The following is a 24,569-nucleotide window of genomic DNA, read 5'->3' on the forward strand; positions in this document are numbered from 1 at the left end:
TTGTTCAAGTAGTTGTCTCCATTCCCCCCCACCACTGCCCCCCACCTCGGCCATCCCCACTTCCCACCCTTGATCCTACCGCTCTTTGGTTTTGTTTATGTGTCCTTTATACATATTTCTGAAAACCCTTCCTATTTTTTTATTTATTGATTTTGAAGAGAGAGGAAGGAGGAGAGAGAGGAACATGGATCTATTGTTCCACCTGTCAATGCACTCACCGGTTGATTCTTGTACGTGCCTTGACTAGAGATAACCCTAACGCAAACCCTAACTGAACCCACAACCTTGGTGCATCCGGACGACACTCTAACCAACTGAATGACCTGGTCAGAGCATAAAAACATGCTTATGTAAAAATCTGGAATTATGCATAAGCGTAGAAAAGAAAAATCCCTCAACTTCCATCAATTGGAAGTAGTAAAACTTCAACATCTGGGTGCAAAACAACCAAAAAAATGATGAACATTTAGAATCAGCATCTGCTCAAAAACTGTTACCAGGGGTTTCCAAGATAAGAAAATATACCGTAGAGGTTACAACAATTAGAACTCTAAAGGAAAAAAATTGTTAAATAATTAGCCACACATCTGACAAGCAATTATAGCCTGGCGATTCTACAAGAATGTGCATCTAGGACTGAGTCACAGAGTATACACTTTGGGCAAGCTGAATAGGACAAACAATGGGTCAGAGGTGTTACTTCCAAGAATTCAGTCACTTGAGGAGAGTGACTGTGAGTGTGCCAGGCCTGTTAGCTTGGAACCCTGAGGGTGGTCTTGGGTATCCCTGACACATGTTAAATGGAACAGGAATATAAATATTAACTACTTGTGCAAGAAATAGTTAAGAGGCAACGAATTCCATAGTTGCTATTCTGTCCACTGTCAAATAACAGCATCTAGTCTAATTAGTTAAGGTAAAGATGTTTATAAAATACCTATTTGAATGCAAAGTTTAACTTTAATTCAATACCTCCATCTCTTAAAGAGTTTTGGTTATTTTTAAAAAATCCACAATAAGCACAAACATTTCAAAATAGGTTAAAATAAATTTTTATTAAAAATTTGTATTAAATGTTAGAAGAGATTTATACACAATTCACAAATCCTTTATAAAACAATTGCCAATTTTTACCCAATTGTAATTGTTTCTATGCAGACTTGGAAATACAGTCTACAAAATATTTCTTTTAGAAAGCTATCAAAATGCTATTCCTAGGCAAAATAATGTTTAAAACTGAAGTCTCTGTGTGTGAGTGAGTGAGGTCTCAAGCACCCGTATTCTTTATCCCAGTGACAAAGTAATGGGAAAACGAACCATGAACTGACTTACTGAGGAAACAATGAGTAGGTATTCTGTAAACTTCTCAAATTTTTTATTACTTTCAGAAGCAGTGTCATTACAAGGTATCAATAATCATACTATGTACTCAAATAAAATGAATGTTAATAAAATTAACATTCTAGGGATAAGAATATTGTCACAAAGAGGCACCCCTTGTTGTAAGATATGTTCAAGAAGTCTTTATTACACTGAAGGCTCATGGTTTGGGCCAATAAACCATACAGGAGACAATCTCTTCACACAGAATAATGATAACTTATCCCTTTTAGAAGTGAATAACATCTGTTTAGTAGTGTTGCTGGTAAAAAAAAAAAAGAAAAGAAAAGATTCAAGTTCAAAATATGACGGCAACACACAAAGTGGCCAACAGTTTTGGTCTTTGTGTGGAGGGGTGCCATCTGCACAGTTTAACGAAGACTGAGTTTTCATCTTCATTTCAAAAGCACACTTCTTTCCTGCCCACCTAATGCCACTCCAGAGAGTAGAATCCTAACCACCAACTTAAAAGTGGTATGGCTCAATGAAGAAAACAGTAACTGATTTACATCAAAGATGTGGAAGCAAAATCAGTATCAAAGTATTTGAAATCACAAGGAATTTAAAAATACTTTGAAAATTTCGCCCTGAGCTGTGGATACTTTTGATATACAGCCGCTAGTAAAACAGATGCATCCCATCATTCCAAGTTGTACTTGTAAATGTTATGATGCTCGATGCTGAAAACGGGTAAGTTATGTCTCCTCACAAAGCGGTAGCAATTACGTTTCGTGAAAATCTTTGGTGAGACGCAATCCCGCAGAAGCCACCTTGGTTTGTCTCCCCCCTCCTAATGCTCCTAGAATCTTCAAGTAATTTTCAGAGGGGAAACCACAAGACCATAATGAAGGACCAGAAGACCATCCTGCAAAGAAAAAAGAGTGTTTTGCAGTTATTTGAAAACTAGTTATATAAATAATCAAGTCAAACAAATGGTCTGTTTTTCATAACCCAACACTAATGTGAAATTCCTGAAAGAGAATAAAAGGTCCAACATAAATAACCAACATAAATAAACTTGCTTTTTCACTCACCCCATCACCAAACACTCCCTGTCAACATGCCTTTTTAATAACTCTCTGAAGACTACCAGGTATGCATAGTTAGCTCGGGTTGTTTGTGGTTCAACAGTTCTCCAAAAAGAAGTAAAAGAGATACACCTTTCCTTACGCACAGACTACTCAACAGACCACCCAGGCATTAGGCTTCCCTAAAAAAAAGACTCAATTATTATAAAGCATCATGGATCTGCTAAGAAATGAAATATTTACTTCCACATAAATGCAGCCCACTACTGTTCTAAGCGAGAAAACTTTAGAACTCTTACCCATTTAATATACCATAATTTTACTTCCTTCTTAAAGACTGTTCCATACAATTTACCTTTTGTTATCCAGAGTCATCACTATGAACGGTAAGTACACTGTACTGTAACACACTGATGTCCTCAGTCAAGGATTGTTAAGCAACTTAAACCAATACTAAATGACTGCAGATCGCATATTTCTGAGTCTTTTTATCTGCTTTTTGTGGTCTATCCCCTATGTTGGTATCGGGTCTTAATGCTTTGTGCTCTTACCAAGGTGGCATCCAGCAAGCAATCCACCTTTTTAAGGAACTATTTCCTAATCTATTATGAAACTAGCTTTAAAGAAAGACTCACTGGGGAAGTGTGCCACTAGCAACTGGCCTACTTTGGGCAACAAAGAGGAGGAGCGAGGGCATGCGTGCCTTGCAGTTCCAATCCTGCTCCAGCTATCCCTCTTTCCTTCTTTGCTAATAAGCCTTTCCGTGGCTCTACTTCCTCACTTCTCCCTCACTACTCGACTCACTGCAATCCGGCTTCTGTTCCGGGCAACTCCAGTGAAAACTCACCAGAATTCTAGAAAAAGGTTCACAAATTCAAATGCCCACAAAGGCTAGGAAAGTAACATAAATGAACATGTGCATTAGGTATATGAATCAATAAGTAATGCTAAGATCAGAAGTAAACCAGAGAACACATGCCTAGTTAAGGAATTTTAACTCAATTTAAAACACAGAATAGGTCAAATAAAGCGTAATTCCATATCACGTGTGGTGCACAGACCATCAGATCTGTTCTGGACCAATTAGCCTAATAAAAGTAAATGAACTTGTATTATAAAACAAACAGAAAGATTCTATTAACAATTTCACATGATGACAAATGACATTTTAGATAATGCTTTTTGCATATAGTTATCTTTCAGAAAGGAAGACATTATTTGCAAAACAACATATTGATATGTAGAAATATAAAACAAAGTATAGCTTACAAGCTGTTTCAAAATCAAGGCCGTATCCAGCAAGCAATCAATCCACCTTTTTAAGGTACTATTTATACATTTACAAAATCAACTTTAATACATTTATATTATCACATTTTATCACTTACGATTCAAATCTACATCTGTATGTCTATTACACTTGTATTCCATATTCTAGCCATCTCCTGCTTGGTCTTCCTCCTTTCCTGCTACCTTCTATTTTCCCAGCATTACCATCTTTTCCAAAGAACCCTGCCTTCTCATGATGTATCCAAAGTAGGACAGCTTCAATCTTGTCATTTTTGCCTCCAGTGATGTTTCAGGCTTAATTTGCTCAAGGGCCCACTTGTTGGTCTTTCTGGAAGTCTAGAGTATCCACAGAACTCTCCTCCAACACCGTATTTCAAATGAATCAATTTTTTCCCTATTAGCCTTCCTCATTGTCCAACTCCCACATCTGTACATGCTAACTGGGAATACAAGGGTGTAATGACCTTAGCCTTGGTCTCTAATGACACTCTTTGCTTCAGTGATCTTTCCTAATTCTTTCGCTGCTGCCTTTCTGAGACTCAGCCTTCTCTTAAATATTGAATTTCCATACAATGAAATATTAATCATCCATAAAACAAAATTCTGATACATGCTAAAACATAAATGAAGCTTGAAAACATTATGCTAAGTAAAAGCCAGTCACAAACACCACGTATTGTATGATTCCATTCATATGAAATGTCCTATATAGATAAATTCAGAGATAGAAGGTCGAGTACTGGTTGAGAAAGGCTGGAGGATGGAGGTATATGGACAATGAATACTAACGGATACGGAGTTTCTTTCTGGGGTGATAAACATGGTCTAGCCCTGGCCGGTGTGGCTTAGTTGGTTGGAGCCATCAGCCCATAAACCATCATCCCCCAGACCATGGTCAGGGCTCACACCTAGGTTGTGGGTTCAGTCCCTGGTTGGTGCACATTCAGGAGGCATCCTATGTTTCTCTCTTGCATTGATGTTTCTCTCTCTCTCTGTCCCTCCCTTCCCTTCTCTCTAAGGTCAATGGGAATGTCCTTGGGTGAGGATTTAAAAGAAAAAAATTTTTTAAAATTGATTGGATGATAGTTTGACAACTCTGTAAATACACTAAAATTTATTTTTTAAATCTGTTTTTTAAAGATTTTAAAATTTTATTTTATTATCTTTTAGAGAGAGGGGACGGGAGAAAGAAAGAGAGGGCGAGAAACATTGATGTGTAGAGAAGCATCGATTGGTTGCCTCTCACATGCTCCCAACTGGGGACCTGGTCCGCAACCCAGGCCTGTGCCCTGACTGGGAATCAAACCAGCGACCCTTTGGTTTGCAGGCTGGCACTCCATCCACTGAGCTACACCAGCCAGGGCTAGTTCAAGTAATTTTTAAGAAAATTAAAGAACATTTATTAAAATTTTATTGACAACACAGAACTTCTTTATTTCATCAAATAACTTGCCTGTTAGGCACTAAGTAGGATCAAGTCTGAGACCTACCTGCATCGCTGTCTCACCCAGCGCACGTCGGATTTCCCGCAGAGTCTGGTACCGCTCCAACAAGTGATCGCCACAGATGATATCCACCTACAGGCACGGGAAGCACCAGATGCTTTACTACTTCAAAGCCCATATGAAAAACTAAGAAAAATCAACATAATTATTGATTTCCGTATTTCCAATCTACACTTTGGTATGTTACTTTAGACTGATGAAACGCTCTCAGGAAAGATTTTAGAAACCTTTGACAGGGGTAAATGACGTAAACTGGAAAGAGCGGTGGAGGAGCAGGACGCCAGCACAGTACGGCCAATATCTGAATGATTTCCTTGAAACGCTGAGTACAAGTTAAATTGCATTCGATGTACTTAGCATAAGAAGGTGCAGAAAAGTATGGTTTTTAAAAAACGTTCCAGCCCTGGCTGGCGTAGCTCAGTGGATTGAGCGCGGACTGGGAACCAAAGTGTCCCAGGTTCGATTCCCAGCCAGGGTACATTTCTGGGTTGCAGGCCATAACCCCCAGCAACCGCACATTGATGTTTCTCTCTCTCTCTCTCTTTCTCTCTCTCTCTCTCTCCCCCTTCCCTCCCTAAAAATAAATAAATAAAATAAAAAATAAAAAAATAAAAAAAATAAAAAAAAAACAAAACGTTCCAAGATAGAATGATTAAAAGGGTATACAGTACTTAAAAAGGCAATTCTTAGTTATTTGAGCAATTCTCTTACAGGGTATATCCATTTTCCAATAGTGGAAAATCTGACAGTGGCAGAGTACATACTAAAACTGTTTCATGGATGGAATAATCTTAACAAGGTCTTTTTAGCCCTTAAGTAATGCCACAGCTCTAAGATAAATCTACTGTTAAATAAAATGCTCTAGAAAGAATGGTACTGTTATATAGCTATATAGTATAATGTAGTAAGATTCCAGTATACTTTCTTGCTAAGATAAAAAAGCAAATTTTTAATCTTTGTCTTTCATTGAGTGCTTCTGTCTCATTGCCTTAAAATGGGATCAGGTCCTCAGCAGTCTTATTACTATACATCCCTTAATTTGCTCCATCTTCTAAAGTACTTAGTTTATGGCATGACATTTCCCCCTGTCCTCTAAACCAGAGTAACACCGCTGACTCTGACTTTTCCTTCTCCTTTCTTCTCACATGCAGTCAGTCAGTTACTATGTCCTGATGCCTCTTAGCTCACAATACCCTAGGCTTAAACCACCTCTTAACCAGATCTCCTACCTTCAAATTCTGTTTACTCTAAAAATTCTATACAGTCAGCATGGTTGGGGAAGAGTGGTAAAAGCAGGTGCATTTAACTGAACAGCCACTATGTACACCATATGTTATATTATGCATTTGACATGTTATCTCACCTAGTCCTCACATTCCTGTGAGCTAGGTATCACAATTCCCATTTTACAGATAAGAATACTAACAGGTGAAGGCATTCAACTTTCCTAAGGTCACAAAGCTAGTCAGTAGCAAAATCCAGATCTGAACCCAGGTCTATCTTTCTCCAAAGCCTAAGTGTATGTCGGGGGTCAGCAAACTCTGTGTAAAGGGCTAGAAAACAAGTGTTTTAGGCTTTGTGGGTCACAGGATCTGTCACATCTACTCAATGCTGCCACTGCAGCATGAAAAGCTGTGTCTGACTGTGTTCCAATGAAACTTGATGTATAAAAACAGGCCAGATTTGGCCCATGGGTCATAGTTTATCAACTCCTATGCTATCTCATAATGCATAATCTCCAATAACTTTTGTGGTTTTTGCATACCAGTTTTTAAAATAGGCAGAATAATAACTTGTTTGCAAAATGACTTGAAAGCAATGATAGATCTTGCACACAGACCCATGAAAAATCAAAGAATTTGGAAACTATCATGTTTTTAAGTATTCAGCAATGCAGAGACCACTGTTCTTAGAAGACTTCATCACATAGTATACATTTATGGTTTACTACATTTTTCAACTTAATCTTAACCCCCAAAGGTTGACCAGTTACTGGAGTTTGATATGTATGGTTCCAGATGCTACGTGTGCATGTTGGGTTTTTTGTTTTTTAAAAAATGGGATTATGCCACATATTATTCTACAAATCCCCTTTTATTTTTTTATTATTGTCTTTTCTGTTACAGTTGTCCCAATTTTCCCCCTTTGCCCTCCTCCACCCAGCCTACCCCTTCTGCCACAGTCAATCCCCACACCATTGTCCATGGGTCATTCATACAGGTTCTTTGACTAACCCTTTCCCCTTTTTTCCACCAGTTCTCTCCTCCCCCCGCCTCTGGCAGCTGTCAGTATATTCCATATCTCTAGTTCCATTTTGCTTGTCAGTTTATTTTGTTCCTCTTATAGGTGAGATCATACGGTATTTGTCTTTCACCAACTAGCTTTTTTTACTTAGCATAATTGTCTCCAGTTCCAACCATACTGTCACAAAAGATAGGAAATTCCTCCTTTTTTTTTTGCTGCATAGTATGCCATTGTGTAAATGCACCACAATTTTTTAATCCACTAATCTACTGATGGGTACTTAGGCTGTTTGCAAATCTTGGCTATTGTAAATAGTGCTGTTATGAACATAGGGGTACATAAGCTCTTTTGAATTGGTGTTTCAGGATTCTTAGAGGATATTCCCAGCAGTGGAATCACTGAGTCAAAAACTAGTTCCATTTCTAATTTTTTGAGGAAATTCCATATTGTTTTCTACAGTGGCTGCACCAGTCTGCATACTCACAAGAGTGCACTAGATTTCCTTTTTCTCCTGATCCTCACCAGCACATGTTTGCTGATTTATAAATGATAGCCATTCTAGTTGGTGTGAGATGGTACCTCATTGTGATTTTAATTTGCATGTCTCTGATGGCTAGTGATGTTGAGCAGCTTTTCATCCTATGGGCCTCTGTATGTCCTCCTTGGAGAAGTATCTAGTCATGTCCTTTACCCGTTTTTTTAATTGGATTGTTTGTCTTCCTCGTGTTCAATCGTCTGAGTTATTTACATATTTTGGAGATTAAACCCTTGTTCAATGTATCATTAGCAAATATGTTCTCCCATACATATTCCCTTTTATTTTTATTTAAAAATAAAACCTTGCCCTGGTTGGTGTGGCTCAGTGGATTGAGTACTGGCCTGCAAACCAAAGGGTCACCGGTTCGATTCCCTGTCAGACACATGCCTGGGCTTCAGGTAAGGTTGTCATTAGGGGGGAGACACTCAAGAGGCAACCACTCACTTATGTTTCTCTCCCTTTCTCTCTCCCTCCCTTACCCTCTCCCTAAAAATAAATAAAATCTTTTTTTTAAAGTTTTTATTTATTTATTTTTAGAGAGGGAAGGGAGGGAGAAAGAGAGAGAGAGAGAAACATCCGTGTGTGGTTGCTGGGGGCCGTGGCCTGCAACCCAGGCATATGCCTTGACTGGGAATCGAATCTGTGATGCTTTGGTTCGCAGCCCACGCTCAATCCACTGAGCTATGCCAGCCAGGGCAAAATAAATAAAATATTAAAAAAAACAACAACCCTTAATATACCATGCATATCTTTTGGAGTACATACTTAGCTTTCTCTCTTTTTAGTAGCTACATAGTGTTCCATTGATAAGGAGTTAATATCCAAAATTTATAAAGAAATTATAAAACTCTATACTAAAAAATCAAACAATCCAATTAAAAAATGGGCAAAGGATCCAAATAGACACTTTTCCAAAGAGGACATACAAATGGCCAATAGACATATGAAAAGCAGCACATTACTAGTCATCAGAGAAATGCTGATTAAAACCACAGTGAGATACCACCTCACACTTGTCAGAATGGCTACCATCAGTAAATCAACAAACAACGAGTGCTGGCGAGGATGTGGAGAAAAGGGAACCCTAGTGCACTGTTGGTGGGAATGCAGGTTGGTGCAACCACTGAGGAAAGCAGTATGGAGATAACTCAAAAAATTAAAAATGGATCTGCCTTTTGACCCTGTAATCCTACTTCTGGGAATATATCTGAAGAAACCCAAAACACTAATTCAAAAGAACAGAAGCACCCATGTGCACTGCAGCATTATTTACAATTGCCAAGATATGGAAGCAGCCCAAGGGTCCATCAGTAGATGAGTAGATAAACTACTATGGGACATTTACACAATGAAATACTACTTGGCTATAAAAAAGAAGAAAATTTTACCCTTTGTGACAGTATGGATGGACCCGGAGAAAATTATGCCAGGTGAAATAAGCCAGTCACAGCAAGACAAATACCATATGATTTCACCTACATGTGGACTTTAACGAACAAACTGAACAAACAAAACAGAGACAGACTCATATATGGAGAGCAGGATGACAGCTATGGGTAGGGGTGGTGAGAGGGTGCAGGGACAGAGCAAAAAGGGAAAAGGGCTCATGGACATGGACAACCAACGTGGTGATTGCAGGAGGGAGTAAGGTATAAGGGGGTTAAATGGTAATGGTAAAATATAATAATATGAGGAAAAAAATAAACCCATGTTTTTATACAATAAAACCAATTTAGAGCTCTGGCAACCAAATTTCTTAGAACACCAAATGTGAAACCTGTACATGATAACTGTGCTCTGATCAACATCTACCCAGAAGATGTAATCTATAGCCTAGAAAAAGCCCTTTTGGGTGCTACTTTGGCTATTCTATATAATCAGGTTCAAGTCTTGTGACTCCTGCTTTTAGAAATAGTAGGCTGTTATGGGATCATTCCATATTCTTTGTCCAGGAGTCTCTAGACAGTTGTTTACTTCTTTAAAAAAAAAAAGATTTTATTTAGTTTTAGAGAGAAGGGAAAGAAGGGAGAAAGGGAGGGAGAAATACATTGATCAGCTGCTCCTTGCATGCCCCCTAGTGGTGACCTGGCCCACAACCCAGGCATGTACCCTGACTGGGAACTGAACCAGTGACCTCACGGTTCGCAGGCTGGTACTCAATCTACTGAACCACACCAGCCAGGGTACAAACAGTTATCTACTTCTAAACAGAGGACTAAGAATAACCTCAAATATTTTATGGCTACAAAGTGCTAGAAAAGTCATATCTACTTTTCAGATGCCAGAGATACAGCTAGTATTATATCAAGCTCAGTAAGAGAAGTTACATTTCACTGGATTTAATAGATATGTAACATATATTTAGTTCCAGTAGAAATTGATACTAAAAATACCAGCAAAACTTCAGCCAGCTTTAAAATATCTATTAACTTACTAAACAGCAAAGAGGCATTTTAAATAAAAATTATTCTATGAAATTTACACATGATGAATAAAAAGAATCCCTTTTTATCCTGGATGGTGTGGCTCAGTGGGCTGAATGCCAGTCTGCAAACCAAAAAGCTTGCCAGTTCGATTTCCAGTCAAGGCACACACCTGGGTTGTGGTGCCACGGCCCCAGCTGGGGGAGTGTGAGAGGCAACCAATCAATGTATCTCTCATACATTGATGCTTCTCTCCCTCCCTTCCCCTCTTTCTAAAAATGAATAAATAAAATCTTTAAAAAATCCCTTTTAAATCTGACTAGTGAAAAAGTGAAACTATATAAATGTGCAATTTCACTGGCCCATATTTCTAGACCTATGAGTATATTTACAGTCTGTGTTCAAAAATACATGAGGGTTGAGGTTTTCAACAAGAAAAAATTACATAAGTAGAAGGGAGACTGTTTTTCAGTCCTTAAAAGACTGACAAGGTCTACAGTAGATAGATCTGCACTTTCCTAGGTGTCTGGTAGATGGTCATCAATGGCAGTGAGACAGACATAAGTCAAATGTGACTGAAGGTGGGGTGGGCATCCCTGTGCACCAACATCAAAGAGCATAAACAACACTTACAATACCGTAAGATAAAAGCCACTGCATGAAATCCTAGAGAAAATCCTTGCTTTCGTATGCTAAAGGTAATCTCGCCACTTTACCTGTCCTTTTACACACATGTACCCTACCTGACAAGCTGGATCAAGATCCATTTTTCTTCTGAGAAACTTTTCTACATGCCCAATAGTTGCTTCTCCTGAAACTCGGACAAACTTCTTTTCCAGTGGCTATAAAAATAAACAAATGAATAAATAAGTACTTTCAGATTAAATATAAAATGTATAAACCCTAAAGCAAATTTTATAGCAAAGATCGATTCCACAGATTTATGAAAAAATTACTATATAATTTGAGTTAGCTATTAAAGAAAATTTCCTGCTTAGCTTCAACTCTCTGAAAAGTATGTTAACAATTTTTTAATAGAAAGGCTTAGTGGTTTATTTTACTAACTCATCAAAAATAAAACAGAGTAAAATTTATTGACAGACTATCCAAAATTAAATGTCTAAAACCTGGTTTCTACAACCAAAAAACTCTAAGAAAAAAAATGGAGGAACTGCTAGACCAAAAAAGGATATAAGGGCTACAAATAAGAGATGTAGCAACCAATTACAATGTATGGATCTTATCAGGATCCTGATTTAAACTAACCTATAAAACAATTTTTATGAGACAATGTAGGAAATGTAAATAGTATATAGGTATTTGATTAAGGTATTACTGTTAATTTTTAGAATTTTAGTTTCACTATTATGTCCGTGAAAAGTCCTTATTTTTTAGAAGCAATTGGAGTGATTTACTGAGATGTGCTTCAACAACACACGGGAAGGAGAGAAGTGGTAAAGGCACAGATGAAATGAGATTGGCCACGAGTTTGTACTTGAGTGATGTGGACGTACACGGGCATTCATTGTACAGTTCTGTCTACTTTTGTGTGAGTCTGAAATTTTCTGTAAGAGGGTTTTCCTATTTAGGTGGAAAACGGAAAGAGTAACATCCAGACCTATGTGGCTGGAATCTGATCCCACGGTGTGAGGTAACAGGTGGAGAAGCCACAGGGTTTTAAAGTAGAAACTGTGCTTACCAGCTACCCTCTCTGAGGAAATTTTAATACTATCAAATGCAAAAGAAAAGCTGGGGTGATTAGAACTAAAAGGGTATCTTTTAGGAAAACTTGAGCAGTGTTTTCCTAGCACTACCAGAGAGGGAACCTAGAATGGCTACCAAGAGGACTGAGGCGGATGAGCCACATGCTTTTTCCATGTCACAGCGCTCAGCTTCCTTAGCTGGAGTTTGGTTTCTGAAGATCTTTCCAGATGACAGAGCTATCCCATATCACCACAGCATAGCAGATATGACAGATGTTACGTGCAGGTGCTCCAGAGATGGACGGGCTGCCTGGGTTTAAACTCAGTTCTGCCATTTTCTAGCTGCGAAGTTTTCGGGCAAGTTGGTGGACCTTTCTGTGTCTCCACATCGATTTGTAAAACAAACAGGAACCTACCTCATAGAATTGTCTTAGGAACGTGATATGATGTATGTAAATAGCTATTAACACCTCCTGGCACACAGTAAGCACTAGGAGTTGTTGTTAATGAAAGACCATACACTGCATTTTATTGTCGTGTTTCTGTCTTTCCCTTTAATCTAGAACAGCTCTGACACTTTGTTTTTATGTTTCATGGTACTGATATTTGGTATGATACCTGGCCATTAAAGACATCTTTTAAGAATACTGAAATATTTGCAGATGAGGTAGCAAAATGATAGGGATTTGTTTCAAAATACTGGAAGTGAGGAGATGAGGGTATAAGACAAAATTAAACTGGCCATTAGTTTATTGGTAAAGCTAAGTGATGGATACATGAAGGTTCTGTCTACTTTTCAAATTTAAAAATTTTCGTAATTAAAAAATTTTAAGAATGACTCCCAGGAAAACTTTTTGGTACTAACATACTGCTTTGTGAAATGTTTTTAAATCAAACAAATAGGGTTTATGATTTTCATGTTACAGATCTGCATGGTGAAAAGTTTAATAACTGGGAATCATTCTAGTCAGATATAGTTATTTAAACTCAAATATAAGGCATAAACACAGCTTTTTTAAGTAGTAGAGAATACTGAACTGTGACCAGAACTCCATAAAAATACAGAATTAAAAGAAAAACAATAAGCCTGCCAAGTAACAAGTTGGGGCAGGTTAACCTGAGCTAAAAACGTTACATGCAAATACAATTTTAAGCTCACATTTAACTCTAAATGCCAACTATGCAAAAAATGCTTTGAAACATTTTTTATCACCAAATTAACATAGCTTTTAGCTTTAGACTTCTCAAAGTTACTCAGTTATTCTTCCTTAGACTACTGTTCTGAATTAATAACAAATCCCTACTTAATAACTGTTCTCTCATAAAGCTATTTTATGAGAACATTATTGAATGTACTTCATATTTCAACAATTTGTATTTATAAAACACTATTGTAATGGAAGACAATCACCATATGAATGCTAATCTGATTCTTTTTTTTAAAAAAAATTATTTATTTTTAGAGAAGGAAGGGATAGAGAGATAGAGAGATAGAGAGAGAGAGAGAGAAATATCAATGTGTGGTTGCTGGGGGTCATGGCCTGCAACCCAGGCATGTACCCTGACTGGGAATTGAACCTGCGACACTTTGGTTCGCAGCCCGCACTCAATCCACTGAGCTACGCCAGCCAGGGCTGCTAATCTGATTCTTAAATGTGTGTGTTACAGGGTCCTCTTGTAAAGTAAGTGAAAACTAAAAGTAAAATACCTTAAAATGTCCTGTGCCTTCATTAGCACTGAAAAATGAAAGCAAAATTAATCAACAAAATATTTTAAACTATATGTGAAATCACATAACATAGAAAAATAACACGAATACAAACATTTGAAGAATGTTAATTTAATCTCACAACAGTCATCTAAGGCTTTAGGAAATAAATGTAGCTGTCATTTCTGCCACCTAGTGGTAAGGAAAAGACAGTAGTATTTTATATTACTTGGTGTCTTTCAGGAATTTCTTTTCTTTTTTTTTCTTTTTGTTTGCCATTTATTAGAAAAAAATCATTCCATAATCTGTTCATTTTCTGGCAAAGATGTTGGAACTTGCAATAGTTTTTTGGTATAGGAGTTTCTAATTTCAGAAGTATTAAAAGGTATAAGGTTTGGACATTATCAAAACTCGTTATGTTCTTGCACTGGATCTGGTTAATAATGAAGCTTTGCCTGGTGCACTGACAGCTTTGGGGAAGTCATGGTTACTTATTAGAATCTTCTTAACTTTTCTGTATATTCTTCTTTTTCTTTTTAATCCTCACCCAAAATATATATTTACCATCGATTTTAGAGAAAGAGGAAGTGGGGATCAAACCCACAACCTAGTTATGTGCCCTGAGCGGGGATTGAACCTGCAACCTTTTGGTGCATGGGACGATGCTTGGCCAGGGCGGGATATTAATATTTAGATTTCCCCACATGTAGCATTCTAACTTTTTCCAGCTTAAAGTAAAACTTCTTTTTGTCTTTTAGTCTATCACAATTAATGTGTTTGTTTCTCTATAGTAACCTTTACAAGATAGTTTTTTCTTTTTTAAGAAACAAAAGCCAAGTTTATTTATTTATTTCTTGCACTTAAAGTAGTCCTCAATGTCATCCTTGGCTTGAGACTCTTTGTCATAGTCCTTAACTGCCACATAACTGCAACCAACCACTTTACAGGGTTTTCCTCTGTTGATTTTACAAAGGTTGACCAATTTCCCTAGTTTCTTGTTGTCCTCAACCTTAATTAGGCTGATCTGGTGTTCAGCACAAAGGGCCTCCACCAATTCAACATACACAAGCTTATCACAGTTGGAGGCAAGCACACAAAGGTGGGCCTGGAGCTTGTCTAAGGCTTTGGTGGCTTTGGGAGACAGGCCACAGTGAGAGAGGATGGTCTTCAGCACAGCACCTCTTGTAAAGCAGTACTGACATACATTACACCTCTAGCAGCAGAGCCTTTCCTAGGCCATGGCAGTGGGTTACAGGTGGAGCTGAATCTTGACCACACCCAAGTTTCCACCTCTGTGCAATCCCGCAGTGGCAGGGAAAAATGTACAGGATAGATTTATAATACTCATATATTGATAACAGTTTAGACATGTTAGGACTACCACATGTTGATTCTTACAACAATCCTGGGAGTTGCTATTACAACCCCCAATTTAGAAATATGGAACCTGATGATCAGAGAAGTTAAGCTACATCCCAGGAGTTACATACCTTGAGTTACACTCTTCAAAGCCTATGCTCTTTCTATACACACTCTACTGCCTATCTGAAGTCATTTCTTTTTATAATCTTCTACTTTAAACATAGGAAGTGAAGAAAAGAAAGAAGTGCAAGACTATCGTAAGATCACAAGACATGCATACCCAATTTAGCAGGGAAATCTAATTTCACATTCCAGTAGCTGAAAAGTCACTGTCCACAGGCTGAACCTACCTCAGTTGTTTTGATCTTCCAGTTCCAGTAGGGCCACCAGCTGGACCAAATATACCCTCATACTCACATCAGGTTAAAACTCATCTGCCACTTGTCCCCTGCCCTGAAAGAACTTCCCATGGGTTACCCTTAGTAGCCTGACTTTTGTAGTGAAAACTTGGAGATTTAATCTGGGGACTGGGGACTTCAAAAGGACTCTTTGCCAAATAAAGCTCTTTCAAAAGGAATCCCTGTAGCACTGAAAGCTCTCCTTCCCTTGATCGTTTGAAAACAGATGAAGGACTATAATAAAAGGCAGACTGACTACCCACCATAATCACCAAGTCTAATTCTACTGTTTTACAGATAGGGAAGCTGAAGCTCTGGGAAGTTAAAAGTTCCATGAGGGGAAGGGTCATGGCTAACTTATTCAAACTCTATTCCCAGCAGCTAGTAGAATGCTATGCTGGTACATGGCAGAACCTTCATAAACATCTTGTGAATAAACAAAATGCAATCCGTCTAAGTTTACAAAGCTAGATAACAGGGGAGCTAGAACTGAATTCTAGATCTCCTTACTCCTACTGAGGGCTCTTTTATTCTGTAGCAGGGCATGTGTCAAGAATGTAACAACTTGGGCAAATGGTAATGACCACCTTGAACACAGTGGTCAAGTCTCCCTTATTAGGAAAGCCTGTCATGCTTAATTATTGATTTCTGCTGTGAGCAAAGAAAGAGAGAATGGTGGCATGCTTGTCACATATTTGCCATCTTTGCATTACTGCCACTTTTCAAAAGTGCATCCCTGCTATTTTCAAAAAAGGTCTACAAATACTGATTGTCAGTACCTATTGTATATTAGTGGAAAAGATTACATTTCCCCAAAATAATTTTTTAGAAATAGAAATTCCTTTCAATTTTCAAATTTTCCTTAGACTTACTAAAAATCAAGCTACATGGTAAAAATGCAAATGCAATGAAAAGTAAAACTTTTTCTTTTCTGGACTCAGGCTCTAGTGCCCTTTCCTAGAAGCAACTGCCATTAACATTTTCTTACTGTCCTTTTAGAAATGTTGTATGCATGAAAAAAAAGGTTCCCAACCCCGCTTTGTATAAAAACATAAATGGGCACATGCAACGTATTCTCTTCTGTATCTTGCTTTTTCACTTATGACACTTTACGATCTTCCCATGTCAGCATGTATGTTACTATATGGCACATGTTCACGTGCTATATATGACTATTTAGCCAGTTCCCTTTTGGATATTTAGGATGAAACACGTTCTTTAATTAACTAAATTGCTGGTTTAAAGTTTGGTATTACATGGTTTCTTCTCTTTCCTTCAAGGAGATCTTTGTTTCGTCATATCAACCACTATTATGTGGGCTTTGTGGTTTTTGCCTCTTAGAAGTTCTTGATTTCAGTTAAGAAAACAGGATAAATACATAAATAAATACAACACAGCACAAGCTACATATCAATTAAATGACACAGGCAACCAAGACTTACAAGGAGGAAGTCACTGAGAAGTAAAATAGTCATCAGTGACACAATATGGGATAATCCAGATTTTCCAAAAAGGCATCTTAATTTACTCTGCAAACTAATGCAGGTATGTTGAAAACTACAGTTTGGTACGCGCCAACTCTGAGGTCATGACGGTCTGTGTGACAATGCTGCAGCACCGTGGTGCATACCATGCAGCGCAGTGTTTGAATGATGCAATTTAGATGAGTCAGAAAGATGTCCAACTGCTCTAGAATTTGGCAAAACCAAGTAAAGTTGAAGACAAACATATCCTAAGACTCAGAAAATCTACATAAACTCTTAGAAAACTATCTCATATATATGCAAGGATATATGTACAAAAATACTTAAAGTAACACTGTTTACGATAGCAAAAATCCCCTGGAAACAACTTAAAAATTCAATAATACAAGAAAAAATAGATTATGGCATGTTTAAGGAAATACGTGGCAATGGTGTAATGAACTAAACATTTCAACATGGATAAATCACACAATGCTAAGTGAAAAAGGCAAGTTGGAAAACACTGTGATACCATCTCAAGTTTTTAAATGAACAAAAAACAATTTTACATATTGCTCAGGAAGAGATACTTGTGGCAAATACATATTAAAAATGCAGGGGAATGACAATCATTACTTTTAGGAGTGTGGTTATTAAACTCTAAGGGAAGGAAGGGTGAACAGGGAGAGGTAGCCAAAAGGCTTCTGCATATTGACATGGTTTATTTCTTAAGTCAGATGGCAGACATACAAGTGGTTATTAGGCCTTTTTCTAAGTCTTAAATATTTCATAGTACCTTTTAAAAAGAAATCAGAAAAATTTGATATTACTTGATTTCAGGATGATTTCATAACGTTGGGACTTTAAACATTCTTCAAGATTAAGAGGTCGAGAGGTTTGGGTACTCACCCAATGAACTCTAATAATAAAGACATATCAAGTTCAGGTGGAATCCGAAACACTGATTCTAAGACTTTCTTAGATCTTCCTTTGCTTGAAGGGACTGACTGTGGAACAGCTGTTTTGGTAGCCAAACAAAAAAGCTGAGTTAGAATAAAAATTTTTATAAATTGAGACCTTTGAAAAATAATTACACAGATATTATGTCGACCACTTAAAAGATCATAAAGCACTCAATTTCCTTCTCTTTAATAACATCAGCTAACCTGTCACAGCCAGTGAAATAAGAGGTAAGCTGGGGACCACCCCACGATGGAAGGCAGACACATGAGGCTGGTTTATCAGGGCCACAGAGAAAGCTCACCATTAACAGCACACAGTTGTAGATAACTCTTAACAAGCACTATACGCCAGGGAGCTCAGGGTGCATGTTCAGCACTTTACATGCATCATCTCATTTAATCCTTGTTATAATCCCATGACATAGGTACTACTGCTACTTTTTAAAAAACTGTCTTTAAAGAAACTGAGATTACAGTTTAGTGAGATTAGGCAATTTGCCTAAACTTAATCCACATAGTAAGTGGAAGAACCAGGATTTAAACCCTAATCTAACTGCCATACTGTGACATTACCACCATCACAAAAACTAATGTGTGAACCCTGGCTGGTGTGGCTCAGTGGACTGAGCGTCGACCTGCAAACTGAAAGGTAGCTGGTTCGAATCCCAGTCATGGCACATGCCTGCACTGCCAGCCAGGTCCCCGGTTGGGGGTGTGTGAGAGGCAACTGATTGAAGATCCACATATCTCTTGCACAATGATGTTTCTCTCCCTCTTTCTTTCTCCCTCCATTCCATTCTCTTTCTAAAAATCAATCAATCAATCTTGAAAAACAAACAACAAAAAACTAATGTTTGAGCAGTTACTATGTTCCAGGCACTGTTTTAAGTGCTTTGTATCGAGGAAGCTGAGACCGTGAAGTAATGTGTCCAAGTCACAGAGATAAAGTGGTGATCAGAATCAAACTCAGACAATCAGCTCCAAGCCTATACTCCTTACTTCTTATAAACAATGAAATTAGATTACACTTCAAAATTTGAATACCTTCAAAATCTTTCTCTTTGATCATAAAATAACCAACTATCACCAAAAAAACCCCAAAGGGAGTAAGTTTTATTGTTACTGTTCTTTAATCTATAAATACATTATAGTATACATCCAAACTTACCAGGTTTAGGTACTTCTAGACCTCTTTCTTTATAGAAATCATGCATTTGCTTTTTTTCTCCTAAAAAATGATAAAACACAGACTAAATTACACTTAAAATGTAACTAGGAGAGTCAACAGAGATTCTGGGGTTCACAACTATGTAATAAAATAAACTTACTTTCCTCTAGATTGATCACTAATTTGTACACTATGTCTTGTAACTGTCGGTCCAACCTAATAAAAGGAAAGGATGGAGAATACCTCAGAATTCAGAAAAATGCATTTGGTACAGAGTGAATGATGCTCTTTGTAAGTACTGTTTTCTCTTGGAAGTGGATACTTCTCAGAGGCAAGTTACTTTTAGGTAGCACTCATAGTTCTCATCTAAGAGAACCTCAAGGTATATGTAATCATAAGTAATCAGAGATCCTTCCATGGTTTGCTAAATTGTTCCATGCGTGCTGTTTTTATTCCCTTGATAAGAATGTGAGCTTAAGGGCATATACTGTTTTTTTTGAACTTCCATGTATCACCTGCAAAGCACTTGTTTATAAAGGGAGTAAAAACATAACAGTATTTGCTGAACAAACACTAAATTAAAGCAATCCACATTTAGTATTTTTCTCTCCTTAGGAAACTGTGCATGAACTGAAAATCTGATTAATAAGCCACAATCACCTACAACAGATTATTCTAGAGGCCAGTTGTTTTAAGTATTACTTGTAGAAAACAGAATTCTAAATACACTGAAAATGACAAGCCTAAACTGGCCTCATTAACTTGAGTGATAGAATTAAAATCCTCAGAAAAAAAGAACTGTGTCTCTTTTTTTTAAAGTCCCCAGCAGATACCACAGTGCCTGGTACACGGTAAGTACTCTATATGCATTTTTTAAAAAGAATAGGTAGCTACCTTTCTTATAATAGAGATAGGTCAGGCATTTATTCCTCAAAACACCACTTCAAGCTTTCAGAAAAAGTATACTTAAAATATAAATTGTACTTATATTCCTCTTACCTTATGTTATAAAGAGGTTGTGTCTGATGTACTACTATGTTGCATTTTGGACATCTGTTGCTATAGTAAAAATGTCTTACAATGCAGCTTTTACAAACTGTTGAAAAAGAAGATGTTTAAATTAGGATGTTTTCGAGATGTTTCAAAATTTTAATTCTTATTCATAAATGTGAACTGTATGCTTACATGTATGCAGACACTCTGTAATGGTCGTTGCATCTATTAAGTAACCTTTGCAAATGGAACACAAGATGTACGGGGTCAGCTCCGAGAGATTAATCAGGCGCTGCGAATGCAATGGAAACAGTTTTAAAATACAAGTCCTTGACTTCTCAAAATTTAAAACCAGACTTCCGGCAAGATGGAGGAATAGGTGGACGCACCGTACCTCCTCATACAACCAAGATTAGAAAACCAATAATTTACAACAATAATTTACTATCAGAATAACACCCAGATCCGGCAGAGGATTTATCTGAATGGAAGTCGGGCAGCCAAGAAGTTGAAGTAGACGCGTTCATCCGGACTGGTAGGAGAAGACGAGCCGGCGGGTGTGGGGCTGGCTCAGGTCGGCGGCGCGCGGAGGTCGGGGGAAGGTTTGGCGCGAAATCGGCGCAAAAGCCATCGGACATGCAAGAAGGCAGCGGTGATCCCTGAGTACGCAAGCTGCGGCTGGTAGACCCAGAGGGGCAGCAATTGTGGACCAGGGCAGAACTCGCGGCCTGGAAGCCCAGACAAGGGTCTGAGTCCAGGGGAACGGAACTACCGCCATTGTTTTCTCCCGCCCTGCCCCCACATATAACGTCACAATCTAGCGACGGGGTGCCCAGCCCCGGTGAGCACCTAAGGCTCCGCCCCCCACCGTAACAAGAGCAACCAGACCGGAAAAAAAAAAAGGAGAGACAGGGGAAAAAAACAAACAAACCATGTTTTCAACAGAGCAGATCAGTCCCCCAGGACTCATCCTTTTGAGCGACCAAGAATTAGCCAATCTATCAGATGCGCAGTTCAAAACACTGGTGATCAGAAAGCTCACGGAACTGGTGGATTTTGGACGAAATTTAGATGAAAGAATGCAGATTACCATAAAACAGATGCAGGAAGACACGCGGAGGAGAGCCAATAGTGAAAGGAAGGAATATGAGTCTCAAAACAATACAGTGGACCAAAAGGAAGATAGAATCAACCAAGCAGGAAAGCATGATGAAATAAGAATTCAAAAAATTGAGGAAAAGATTAAGAGCATCCAAGACATCTTTAAACGTTCCAATATCCGAATTATAGGGGTACCAGAATCGGAAGGGGAAAAGCAACAGATTGAGCACGTATTTGAACAAATAATAAAGGAGAACTTCCCCAATCTGGCAAAGGGAACAGTCTTCCAAGAAATCCAAGAAGCTCAGAGAGCCCCAAAGAAGTTGGACCCAAGAAGAAACACACCAAGGCACATCATCATTACATTAGCCAAGGTAAAAACGAAGGAGAGAATCCTAGAAGCAGCAAGAGGTAAGGGGACAGTCACCTACAAAGGAGTTCCCATCAGACTGTCAGCTGATTTCTCCAAAGACACCTTACAGGCAAGAAGGGGCTGGAAAGAAATATTCCAAGTCATGAAAGACAAGGACCTACATCCCAGATTGCTCTATCCAGCAAAGCTCTCATTTAGAATGGAAGGGCAGATAAAGTGCTTCTCAGATAAGGTCAAGTTAAAGGAGTTCATCATCACCAAGCCCTTATTTTATGAAATGCTAAAGGGACTTATCTAAGAAAAGAAGATAAAGAAAAGACATGTATAGTAAAAGGACAGCAAACTCACAAATATCAACAACCACACCTAAAGCAAAACCAAAAGAAACTAAGTAAACAATTAGAACAGGAACAGAACCACAGAAATGGAGGGCACATGGAGGGTTAGCAGCAGGGGGGTGGGAGGAGGAGAGAGGGGGAAAAGGTACAGAGAATAAGTAGCATAGATTGTAGGTTGAAAAAGATAGGGGGAGGGCAAAAATAGTACGGGAAATGTAGAAACTAAAGAACTCATAAGTATGACACATGGACATGAACTAAAGGGGGAAATGTGGGAGGGGGGTACAGGGTGGAGGGGAGAGAAGGGGGGAAATGGGACAACTGTAATAGCATAATCAATAAAATATATTAAAAAAAAATTTAAAACCAGAATTCTAAGATCTCATTATACGGAGATCTCATTATAATGAAATCCCAAGATCTCATTATAACCAATATGTAACTTAATCTGCATCAGGAAAACGTGTTACAGTACCTCCAACCCTTCAAAATACTGCTGGAAAATACAATAACACGATATAAATCGACGTTTCAAATACATCCCATTCTTTTGGATATAGTGTATATTGCCAGATGAAGAGCATCTTACTTTATGAATTACCATAAAAAATGGGCAAACTCTCCAGATATTGGTCCTTAAGTGAATTAGTTCTGACTGGCTATGTGAATTATTACCTAAGTTGATGAAATGTGCACTACCACGTTAAAAAAAAGAAATCTCCCCAATAAGAGACTAACTCCGGGAGCAAGGGCACGGGACCCTCGGCGCCTACCCGCCCGCCCGGCACTCAGTAGCTTCAGTCATTAGCTAGAAAGCGAGTCAGCCGGGCCCGGAGAGCCTCAGTGATCTGCAGGAACCTCACAAAATGACTCCGCAGGGAATCGCGCGGGACGCAAGGCCGGTCCGCGCCACATGCCTAGGCAGGCAAGGTGCGGAGAGGTGGAGCGCGAAGCCAGCGCCGCAGGCTGCGGCGGCGAGGGGCCGCGCGGGCCGGACCCCGAGGCCGCCGGGCCCGGCGTGGTCAGCAGGAGCACAAATACCTCTTCCTCGTCCTCGGACTCGGGCCGGCACCCCTCCAGCCTCAACGAGAAGTGGCTCATCTCTTCCTCCTCCTCCTCCTCCTCGTCGTCCTCCAGCTCCTCATCCTCTTCCAACTCCTCGTCCTCGTCCTCGAAGCGGCCCCTCAAGCGGCCCAGGCTGCGCTCCGGTTCCAGCTCCGGGGGCCGGGAGCCCGAGCAGCCGGGAGCCCCCGCCTCGGGCAAAGGCGACGGACCCTCCTCACCCACTGAGAGCGCCGGGGTGAGGGCAGGCGGGGAGATTGAAGGTGGGGGCGGCGCGGCTGCGGCTTCCTCCACCTTGGCGGCGGCCGCGCTACCCCTCGTCAGCACCGAGACCCCCTCCATGCCCGGGTCAGTGGCCAAGCGAGGTGCGACCAGGCGGCTGGATAGCGCGGGAGTTCCTCCAGCCACCTCCAGCGCCACGCGCAGGCGCGCGAGCGCTGCAGGGCCCGCTGGGAAATGTGGTTCGCCCGCCTCCGCTCAGCCGAGACGCCCGCGGGCCGCTCAGGTGTGTAGGGGCGGGGCTTGCAGGCCGCAGCTGGGACAGATCTAACCCAATTTTTCTTTTGGAAGGCAGGCGTCGTCTTCACTGCCTTTTAAAAACGACGAAATTGGTACCATTTCAGACAGCAATATTCGTCTGCATGGACTGATGCGCAGAGCACTGAACTAGGTGCTATAATGATGTTGCATTACGAATGATGATTTCGGTTTGAGTGCCAGTTCGGCGTTTCTTCCCTCCAAGTTTATTTCCATTAGGGAGTGTGATGGTTCGTATTTGAAATATGTTAAGTGTATTTATTTGGAGGAATTAAATCTTGTATTGCCGTAGGATGGAAATTTAATCACCGTTCAAAGACCATCCATGATTCCCCATCACATAAAGGAAGCTCAGTTATATTTAGTTCAGCAAACAGTTATCGAGGGTCTACTGTAGCAGGAACTGAGAACTACCCGCGCACCCCATCCTCACCCCGCGCAATTTCATTAGGAGAGAGATTTGGAGTTGGTGAACTTGATCCTTGCTGACTAAGAGAGTGCCAGCTATTGTCGCTATGCTTGCAAGCCAGATTCAGGAGTGAAGTGTTCCTTAATGAAATAATGCTGAGGGCAGAGGGTGGGGGATACATTTGAGAGAGAATATGTTGTCGCTGAGTAAAATTAATGCTAATCTGGGAGTGGTGTACGTACTTCTTAGGGAACTGGTGAAGACAGCAAGTCATTGTGTTCCTTCCCGGGAAACCACCAGATCTGGTGCAGACCCACTGCCCCTGAACTAGACCTGAACTCTCCCTCTGCAGTCCCCAAAGTCTGGTAAAACCTGTGATACTAAAGGTGGCAAGATCCAAGAAGGAATGGAAGGAAGAAAATGTCTCCTCCTGCATAGAACACTGTAGATCCTGAAGGGAGGGGAATAGGAATGGGACTAGGTATTGAAAAGTTGTTGGAAGAGAGAAATTGAGACAGACCTAGACACCTGAGATACTCTCCTAGAAAGGCCTAAAACAGGAAGAGCCTCCACATAACTACAGC

General features: G+C 39.5%; 1 protein-coding gene and 1 pseudogene across 1 annotated transcript; both read right to left on the bottom strand.

Moving 5' to 3' along the window:
- Positions 1–1,036: 1,036 nt before the first annotated feature.
- Positions 1,037–23,451, bottom strand: PCGF6 (polycomb group ring finger 6). The gene is made up of 10 exons (XM_028513328.2): positions 23,019–23,451; positions 20,358–20,457; positions 20,172–20,268; positions 19,333–19,388; positions 19,173–19,232; positions 17,952–18,060; positions 13,820–13,847; positions 11,152–11,250; positions 5,189–5,275; positions 1,037–2,245 (listed from the first exon to the last, which is right to left on the bottom strand). The coding sequence occupies exons 1-10, from the start codon at positions 23,379–23,381 to the stop codon at positions 2,189–2,191; spliced, it is 1,056 nt and encodes a 351-aa protein (XP_028369129.1). The 5' UTR covers positions 23,382–23,451; the 3' UTR covers positions 1,037–2,188.
- Positions 14,433–15,150, bottom strand: LOC114497532 (annotated as a pseudogene).
- Positions 23,452–24,569: the final 1,118 nt, after the last annotated feature.

Source organism: Phyllostomus discolor, chromosome 5 (genome assembly GCF_004126475.2).
Source record: "Phyllostomus discolor isolate MPI-MPIP mPhyDis1 chromosome 5, mPhyDis1.pri.v3, whole genome shotgun sequence".
NCBI lineage: Eukaryota > Metazoa > Chordata > Mammalia > Chiroptera > Phyllostomidae > Phyllostomus > Phyllostomus discolor.